At 42.0% G+C, this 10,236-nt stretch overlaps 1 protein-coding gene across 1 annotated transcript in view; it reads left to right on the top strand.

The window, feature by feature from the left end:
• CUNH14orf79 (chromosome unknown C14orf79 homolog) overlaps positions 1–10,008 on the top strand; it is a 28,832-nt gene extending 18,824 nt beyond the window's left edge. Inside the window, exons 3-6 of the mRNA XM_019518476.1 lie at positions 1,197–1,345; positions 4,064–4,193; positions 5,922–6,038; positions 8,163–10,008. Of these exons, the coding sequence (XP_019374021.1) occupies positions 1,197–1,345; positions 4,064–4,193; positions 5,922–6,038; positions 8,163–8,330 (564 nt within the window). The 3' untranslated portion in view covers positions 8,331–10,008. The remainder of the gene's footprint in view (positions 1–1,196; positions 1,346–4,063; positions 4,194–5,921; positions 6,039–8,162) is intronic.
• Positions 10,009–10,236: the final 228 nt, after the last annotated feature.

Raw genomic sequence — 10,236 nt, 5'->3', positions numbered from 1 at the left:
GCCCCCCAGCCGTACGGTACAGGCGGGGGGCAGCACACAGTCCCAACACCCTGCTTGCCCCATGCCCATTGCCCCATGCTGCAGCTGCTCACAGCCCACGTGGGGCTGCCTGTGCCTGCTCCGGACAGCCCCGTGCGGGCTGCGAGCGCCTGCAGCAGGGAGTGCCAGCCATGGGGCGGGCGAGGGGCCGCTTTTCTCTGCGTAGGGAAGGAGCCCAGAGAAAAGCTGAGCGCGGGGGGGAAAAGTGGCCCCGCTCCATGGCCGGCACTCCCTGCTGCAACCGCTTGCAGCCCACACGGCTGTCCAGAGCGGGCACAGGCAGCCCCACGTGGGCTGTGAGCAGCTGCAGCACAGGGCGCTGACCACGGGGTGGGGAAGGGGCCGCTTCGCCATTACCATGCTCCTTCCCTATCCAGGGTCCCCCCCGCCCTTCTTCCCACCACATTTACCTGTGATTCTCGTGCGGGGCAGTCACATACTCCCAGGCCGGAAGCCCTGACAGGGGGCAAGACCAGGTGGGCCCCACTGTTGTTGGAGCCCTCTGGGCTTCCCCTGGGTCCTACTGCCCTTGGTTCCTCTCATTTTTGACAGGAACCAAGGGCGGAGAAATACTAATTTTCTCCATTTTTTAGGGGCCCTGTGGGCCGGGTAGAATGGCCTCGCGGGCCATATCCAGCCCACAGGCTGTATATTGCCCACCCCTGGACTAAACATTTGTATACCACGTTATCACCAAAACCTACTTGCAGGAAAGTACATACCAGTTTTGAAAAGATGAATGCCCATCCTTCCGTTGCAGACTAATTCGTAGCACCCCAGTAGGTAGGGTGCTCAGCTGGAGTGTGAAGACCAAGCTCTGTTACAACATCCTAGGTGAATGCTGTAAGCTCTGGGTGTTTGGCTGATCTGGATATCCTCCCCTCCCCCCCCCACCACCTTTTTGAAAGATGAAGAGCAAAAACAATTTTGAAATACTGAACTTTTACAGGAACGGAAAAGTGCCCTAAACTGTATCTTTCCTGTACTATTGCCTTGGTCCTGTGTACATACAAATTGCCTATAGATTTGCCTGTTTTGCATTTAGGTCAGGCTTTGAGTTGATGAAAAAACTCCCTTTGACATCAGTAACCTCTGGTCCAACTCCTGTATGAACTGCAAGATTAGCCTAATATGCGTAATAACTCTGATTTTTCTAGGCCAAACACTGCTACGAGGATATTTTTAAGTTGGGCTTTCCAGAGATCCCCATACCACAGTCCACAGAGAGCATCAGAAGCTTAGATCAAGTGATTAACACAAAGGATGAAGATGCTGGGCTTCCTGAGCTTCTGAAGAAACAACTTTGGTAACAAGTTTAAATGAATAATAAAGATTCAGATGTTTCCTGTTTTCTGGCATAGGTATCTGTCGCTCAGTGCCTCCTGAGGGTTCCATTCCTAGACTTCTATTGCTCCTCATTCATTCTGTAGGGAATTTAGGTGCCTAACACAGGTTTGTGCTTGGAGCTAGCTGTCTGAAAGATAGGTGCAGCAATGCTAAGACATGTTGTAGATTTAGTCCTACATTCTCAAAGCCTGTGCATTTTAATAGCCTGCATACTGAGTTTTTAAAAGAAATGGGTTGCACTTCTAGCAACTCAAAAGCATGATGAGCTGCACTTATATATCACAAATATTAAGTATCATTAGAGCTGTTACTGGTTTTGGTAGCATATCTAATGACTACGCTCCTGGAATGTTTAAACACCCCTTCCTGTGTCCTTCTGGTTATCTGCTTTCCTTCTCTTTCCCATGTGTCTGTTAGCCAGAGCAGCAACAAAAGTCCTTCTCACCCTATCACAACTACTGTTCCTCTAACCACATCCTCCTAATTCCCGTCATGATTATGTTAGGCTCCCCTCATGTTAGGCCAGAGATTCTTCTGAATCAGTTGTGTAGGTGATTCCCTCACTCAGGAATGTTAATAGCAGTCAAAATGGTTAACGCGCTGTCTGTGAAGGCTGCTGGAATGTCGATCTACTTGTTTTTGAAAGATCAGGAGCTTTCAAACTAACGGCCATGGTTCTTTCTGCATATATCAGGAGCTTTTTAACTGAACACTAGGCTCATTCATGTCTTATATCAGTGGGGGCCAACCTGTTTGGCCAGTGTGCCAATAATTAGTCCTGTACCCTCCCTGGTTGGAGTGGAGTGCCACTCCAGTCTCCTCCTCCTGCCTTATCTGCTGCTCTGCTTTCTGCTCCCTGCCCTATCTGGCACTGTGCTGGCTGCCCAGGCCTCTGCCTTACATTACTGACACTCTAAGTATTATAGTTTATAATAAAATATGGTTCTACTTTGCATTTCCCATCAACAGGCTCCTGTCAAATACACGCAGAGCCAGAGCCTAATTAACCGCATAGGCTTTTAAACAGGATTTAGGTACCTATGTCACAAAAGGGCAGAAGCACTTATCATTACTTGTGGACAGTGTGGGTACTGTACAAATGTAGCAAAACTGCTCCAACTTTAACACCATATGAAGCAGCATTGCACTTGGGGCAGTTTTTCTGCATGTTTCTCATTCTTGCCTTGTCCACGCAATGATTAGAACAGTGGTGCTCTACCTTCGGATCCTGTGGGCTAGATGAATGGTGTGGAACCAGTCTGTGGGCCAGATTGGGCCCAAAACCACCTCTGCCCACCCTTGTGCTGCCTCCCCAGTCCCTGGGTACCTGAATTGAACCGTGTGCCCTAATCAGCCCTACACCACCTCCGTTCAACTCAGTATGCTGGGATCAGGCCCTGCCACCTCTGCCCAACCCAGCGTGCTGGGACTGGGCCCTTCATTGCCTCTGCCAGGTCCTGCACACCAGATATAGCATGCAGGGCCATGTTATCTGGCCCACAGGGCTCCCTCTGGGTTGGGAAATTTGGCAGGAGGGGACCAGCAATTGCTGCCACCACTCCCCTGCCACCAAATTTCTGAACCAGTGGGGAGCTTCACAGGCGAGATGACCCAGCTCCATGAGCCAGATCTGGCCTGTGGCCTTGGGGTTGAAAACCTCTGGATTGGAACATAAGAGATGCTGCCCTTCTGATACTGCTCCAAATGTACATGTGTCCATACCTGAAATGACTGGTGCCTATAACTTTTGTCTCCCACTTCTAAGGCAAGTGTTCTTGACACTACACCATTGGCTAAAATGTAGGCACTGTGCATGCTGAAGAAGTTTTTACTGAAGTCAAGCAGACATCATGGTTTAGGTGGGTGTCTCCTTTCTGACATCCTGGTTCCCGGTGTAACAGAAACACCTCATTTGCAGTCATAAGAGTCCTGATTCTGCCAATAAGGGCAACCCTTCTGGGGAAAGGTGCCTAAATCTTAGTAGAAGTTGATTAGGATCTGGCACAGTCTTCAGGTAACTCTAACATGCTGGGAAAAGAGAGAGCAAGAGAGAGCACATTATTTTAAAATCTTGAAATAGACTGATATGATAGTAATATGTATAATATGAGAACCCAGATACATTAGATACATTACCTGTAACAGAAGTCAGTCACATCACTTAGTTCACAGCTGAAAGGTGAGCAACATGAATAGCAGCCTGGTTCAATGCAACACTAAAGCTGAAATCAAGGAAAGGGGGATGAGGCAGATTAACCAAACTGCAGAGTTAATTGCCTTTGAAGAGCTCAGCTTTTCACCTGCCATATTTCCACAACAAGACCGTACAATCCAGGCTCTAGATCATGAACTTTACTAAACCATATTTTCTCTCTGCTTCTGCCCTCACTCTGGAGATATGCAGGCACGTAAACAGAGCTCTCAAATATGCCATTGCTGCATGGCTGTTTTAGTGAGGGCAAAACGGAACCTCTTGATGGTAAATCACCTTGATGGTATGGAGAAACGTAGAAATAATTTCAAATCAGTTCAATTCTATAACTGGTGGTTCAATATACCCATATGCAGTTTTTTGCAGTGAGACTGTATTTGATTGAAATGAAAGATAATGACTTTTTTGTGAAGTACTGGTATGGAAATATTCTATGAACTATTTCAAGTTGCATTTTTTTTCTAGTATTGACTCTGGGAACATATGGAGAACTTTTAGAAGCACTGATAACACTCCCAGTTTAAGATATTCCTGGAATACATCCCACTGCCAAGAAATTTTCTTGTCTGTTCTTGGAATAGATGCATCTGAAAAGGTAATTTAAAATAAAAGCTTGCTAGAATACCTATGTAACTCTCTTTTTAAACTCCTATTCATTTACATCATCAAGGCTGAAGGAATCGCATCCCAGTTATTCGTGAGCATTTGGAACTATAGTTTGTTGGGTGACAAATACAAGTTTTTTTCAACTGAGGCGCTTATAATTATGATAGCTTTGAAGGTTCTCAATTAGGATGTTCAGACTAGCTACTAAAATGATGCTGAGATCAAATTTTCACCTTCCCAATCCATAACAGAGATTGTGTTACAGCCTACATTATAACAGCAGTACATGACATTTGCCAGATGATTGGGTCAACCCCAGATATACTTTGCCAACTAAAGTTTCTCAAATACAAACTAGTTGGGTACTTTTTGTCCTCCTTGAAAATTTATAGTTAATGATTTATACAAGTTCAGTCCAATTCCCCTTGTATTGGTGAGGCTCTTTCCACTGAGTTGTATAGGAATTGATTTGGTCCTTGGAAAAAGTGGAATCAGTTGAGCTGACTTAAGTACCATGTGTAAGACTTAACTTTACAAGTTAGAATGATGTTCAGTTTGTCTTCCCTTGAATCGTGTCCTCATTTCAGATGAAAAAAAAAAAGAAAGCATCTTTTTAACTAAATTGAAAGATCAAGATTTTAGATTTTAAAAACTCCCAAAAGTGTTATCACGATAATAATCAGTTTTTATGTGGCATAAGTGTAGGTCATGGGAACACAAACAAATTACTGGGAGGCAAGAGGACAGGCAGGGATTATGAGTCCTCTGGTAACTGCAGTCCCCACCAGTAAATGGAAGCTAAACTACTGCAACTTTGCATGCAGTAAAGTAGGGTTAATCTATCACAGAATAATTTCTGTTACCATGAGGAAAGAATGTGCATAGAGATGGTTACCATGGAGTGGCTGATGGATGGTAAATCCTTGCCCCTGCTTTTACCTTACAATAAGCAACTTGGTTTATATGCCCATGCCCTAAAATTTTTCACCCTGCTTTTCAGGAGCAACAGAGTCTTAATGATACCTTCTGTTCAGATTGCAAATAGACCAGCAGCTGGAAAGCCCAGTGTTACCTGGACTGATCAACGTTTTGTACAAGTTTATCACTATACCTTTATTTGGATAATTAATTATGCCAACACTTTAAAGTTAATTGTTTTTATGGGAGGGGAGTGGACTTCTTTTTTTATAACTATACTGTTACAACCCTCCTTCCCCTCAAAAGTGTGGCTGCCATTATTTCAGTATAAAGGCACTTTATATTGGTATAGTTAATTCTGTTACCATATACAAGTGTTGAGCAGTAATTTACCATGGATACAGTTACATTACGATAAGAGAGGCGGTGGTGCTGTTTTGAATATACTGGTATTGTTAAAGAGTTTCAACTCTCGTGTAGACGAGGTCTGACCAAAACCCCCAAAGAGACAGGGCAAGTAATCTAGTGAACTTTCAGTTCCCAGTTCAGCAGTCTGATCAAAGCGTGTAGTCTTTTGGCTCGATATATTGCTGCCCTGAATTTAGTGGAAGTATATGGTTACACGGATCCACATTACAAACCTCGTGTTTTGGACCACAACTTGCTAAAATAACATAGTTCTTGCTTAGTAATTCTGAAAGGAGAACCTTTTTGGGGGGCAAGTACCCATTCATGAGTAAAGCATTTCTAACATTAAATAAACACTGAGCACATGTTTAAATGACTTTCTATTTCTTAGGACCATTCAGAAGGCAGTAAGGATGATGTTTTTGAAGATTCAAATGTTAAAGAAAATGAAGACTTAAAAGTAGATGGATTCAGTTTTAGTAATTGTAAAGCATTAATTCAAACCAAGGTAAGAGGAGGGCTGAGGCAAACACATTCAAAACATACAGTTAATTTTGTATATCAGTACGTGTGAAAATACAGAGTAGGAAGAAATCCCCCTTCCCATCTTTCTAGACAGGACTTATAGTGTGGCCAGGCAGTTCTTCAACTATAGTTTGCTTTTTCAAATGTAACAAGTGCAAACTGATTTGAGACTGGGGGTGAAGAACTTCAAGTCGTTTGTTATTTAAGGCATTTGAGTTGCACAATTAGCATGGGTTTTGTCCTGTGAGAGCAATGAACACGTGAGACTCTTCGATGACTGAGAAGGATTAGTTACCATACAGCAGGCTTAGTGTGTTGAAGGCACATGTGAACAGATAGGGACAATGACTAACTCTTAAAAAATACTGTCAGGGAAGACAGTAGAAGCAAAGAGTTTCTAGTTGTGCTCCAACTGGTATTTCTGGTATTCAGAATGAATCAGAGATTAAACTTGCTTAGCCCAGGAAAAGAAACAAGAAAACAAAGTACAATGAGAATTCCTCAGAAGAGGGGACTCAGTGGGGACCTATTTGAAACAGAGAAGAGGACTGACATTAAAATGATAGGGATTTTGAAGCATAACATGAGGATTTTGCTGGGGTTTAGTGCATTGCATGAAGAGTGCTGAGGAATGCATTTGGAAATTCTTCAAGGTTAGAGAGTCTGAGCTGCTTTAATCACACACTTCCTTTCCTTACTAATTTAAATCCCCCGTTTTTTCATGTCAACATACTTTACCCTAGAATGTAAATTCTAATTCACATCAGCACTTCCATGTGCCAGGGGCCAAGAGCTAGTGAGCTTTGAGTCAGTCAGGTTCCTGATAAAGAGTTCCTTCATTGTGAAGGGAAAATTAACATTTGGAAATAAATATAGCTAAACTGTTCAGTTCAAAATTGCTTTTGGAAAAAAGGTACCCATTCTTAAATGAAGCATGCCAATAATTTCAGTTGATGTCCCAAACAAGAGTCTCCTTTTCTGGAGTGGAGAATAAACCATTTTGTTGCTGTGGTAATGCAGATGTGTGCACATGCATGCCAGGTTTTAGTCCACTTGTCACACTGAATGTTGAACTGCATTTAATTCTGGGTACCTTGGTACCAGTAGATAAACTGGAAGGACTGACTTAGAAAGGATTAAACTAGCTATTCAATTAATCAGTAAAGGTTGGGAGATCTTAGCTGGCCTCATAATTTGAGCTTTTGTAAAATCCTAAGGAAGCTTATTTCTTTTGGTGAGGATGAATCAAGAGGTAAAAACTGGGGAGACAGAATGAAATTAAAGAAAAACAGACTGAAAAACAGTCTTGTCAAACTCAAACGGACTTCGGGGCTAGGAACAGAAATTACACATAAATTGGTATAAGTAATTAGAAACCAGTTCAAATATGTAACACAACAGAAGTTCAGTGCACATAAACCATTTTCAAAATGTACAAAACTAGTTTAAGATAAACCTGGATGGATGTAGCATGAGACTTAACTGATTTAGGTTAAATCGGTTTATTGAACTTCTGTCCCAGATCCCCTCCAGATTCAAATAACTCACAGTCCCCCAGCATCCCAGGATGCTTTGTACTTCCCTCAGCAATCCCCCAGCCCCCTTCCTTTCCCCTCCCCCGGGGTGGATGGACTAGCTTTTGCCCAAGCTGTCTGCTCCAGCCAAGCAGGGAGGCATGCTCTAGTAAGTCCCCAGCTTCTGGACCCGCCAACTGCAGGCATGCAGCTGCATTTTCAGAAGGAAAAGCGAATGTCCATTCACTTGCTTTTCAGTTCATTCTGTGCAGTGTAGACAACCTGCAAAGATTGAATCAATTCAACCTTTTTGACTGTACTTAGCCTGGAGGATTCTGTTAGGGGAAATAGAGGAAGTCCCATTGCTAGGTATTTCAGGAACGTGTATTAGGAAATGGCTTGTGAATAATCCATCCTTAATTTGAGCATGGTATAAATGATGTCATAGGATCTTTTCTTTTTATCTCCCTGATTTTAATTCTTTTGTTATGTCAGTAAGATTAATACTTTTCACAAAACCTATGTAAAGATTTAAATTGAGGTGTTAATCAATATTTTTTTAAAAACTTTAATGTTTTTCCCTCTTGACACAGCTCTCTGTGTCACCAGATTCCAGGCGTGGTCAGCTCTTTACCTACAATCTGTTTTTGAAGAGGACACCGTCAAGTGGAAATATGCAATACATAACAATCCCGAAGAAGAGGAGAATTTTCACAACACATAATCTAAAAATGAAAATTTTCAATAGTGATATTTGCTAACGCACAAGCACTTTTATCTTTCCTTCTCTTAAAGTGCAGTGTACCTTCTTTTTATTACTAGACTGGTACTGAACTAGAAATGGCTTTTGTGGAAGAAAATTACTTTTTCTATAGATGTGGCACGTAAAGCAATTTTCTTAGTAAGGGTACTTAATACCACTTAGTTTTAGAGGTGAGGAAATAGTTTTGTCCTAGTAAGTTTGGGTGGCAAATTACAAAGTCATATCTACTATAGTAATTCAACTAAGCTTTATATTTACAGGTATTTTTGATGGACAGTTTGTGACTTTTTAAACTCCTGGCGACTTCAGGACCAAATTACCCTTTTTGATTCCAACAGTCCCTCCCCCACAAAAATCTACACCCTTTCTAGGTGTTGTGTGACATGTGCCTTGTCACAGTCTCATTTTTCCTTAGCAGGTTTCCCAAGCCACCCATCAGTCTGGTACTTTTTTGCTGCTGATGGCCTGTTCTGGGTCACCCACTTTCCATTCATGACCAAGCCTCTGAACTCTCTGACTCAGTGGCATTCAAGAGAGTTGTTTTCTAACATAGCTTGGGAGTCACTGTTACCAGCGCTGAAACATTGTTTCTCTGCTTGGAATAAATTGCACCTTTTGAACCTAGTTAGAAAAGAGAGGTTTATTCCTTTAGCTGCCAGTCATTTGAAACCATGCACAGAGCCAGTTGTGCAGTCAATCAAGGTCTTATACTGTGCAGTGCTGTAGGTTGCTGTTTTAAGACTTTTAACATTCATATTAACAGCTGATTGGTGTGCCCACACTCTCAAGTACCAAATCAGGCAATCTCCTACCAGCCACAGAATTCATGGCTTATCTTCACGACTGCACAAATGACATTATTCATTAGCAAGAAACTTATATGCAAGATATAGCACCCTCTCTTCTATTTTGTCCCTTCTGAATGTGAAATCTTTGTATGATGGTTTTTATTCTGAACAGGCATAGCTGAGCTTTTCCAGTGGCTTTATGACACTAAGTTTACAGCGTGACAACACAATTTTGTACATGTTAACGTACGTTGTACATAGTTGAGTTAAAGTTGTGACAAAACTGAATACTCTGAAATTAAACCATTTAAACTTTTAACCACTGTAAGTGCTACAATAATTCACTTACTACTTTAGGACCTATATGTAACTGAGAATGCCTCTAAGCCATTGCTAGCAGTTAGTTGCTTAATTTGAGGATGTGAGCACTCTGTGCTGAAAACTAAGAAAGTCCATAAGGGCTGGCACTTGTGGTACAAGATGTGATGTAAACTCTGATCAGCAGTAAAATCAGAGCTGAGTTATACATTTACAAACAGTAGTAGCTTTCGCAATGTCTCAGTCTTATTCATTGAGGAGGAGCTGTTTGTGAGCTGATTGCTCAGTTAACAGCAGCAATCTAACAAACAACCTTTAGCCTTCTGTTTGAATACGTGCCATTTTAAAGTGGCTCAGCAGTCTTGGGCTTCAATCCTTCTCTGAACTCCACAGGGTTAAACTCGAAGTTCCATGTGAATGGGTGTCTGATCAGGGCCTAAACACTTATAAATTTAAAGAAACACTGAATTTCCTATCTTCAAGAATGTTCTCGTAGTAAAAAGTTGGCAAGAGCTAACAAGTCTGCACTGATTTTTGTAATGTTCTGTTTAATAAAATGTTCCACATACAGCCATTTTTCGATTTATTTTTCACCTACTTGGGAACAGCATTAAAATGCTGATTGAGCAAGGTACTTGAACATATTAAACCAATAATTAAAGATAGACAGGGGTCCTCAAGGACCTTCCTGATTTGTGGCCTGACTTTGTTATTATTTTGTTTGTCTGTTCAAATTTGTTTTAAAATATACTCGTTTATCAGAGTGAAACAGTGGGGTTCTGCCACAGGAGAGACAGA

Source organism: Gavialis gangeticus, unplaced genomic scaffold (assembly GCF_001723915.1).
Source record: "Gavialis gangeticus isolate Ggan-Ray unplaced genomic scaffold, GavGan_comp1, whole genome shotgun sequence".
Classification (NCBI taxonomy): domain Eukaryota; kingdom Metazoa; phylum Chordata; order Crocodylia; family Gavialidae; genus Gavialis; species Gavialis gangeticus.
The sequence above is the reverse complement of the archived record's forward strand: the minus strand, read 5'-3'. Positions and strand labels throughout refer to the sequence as shown.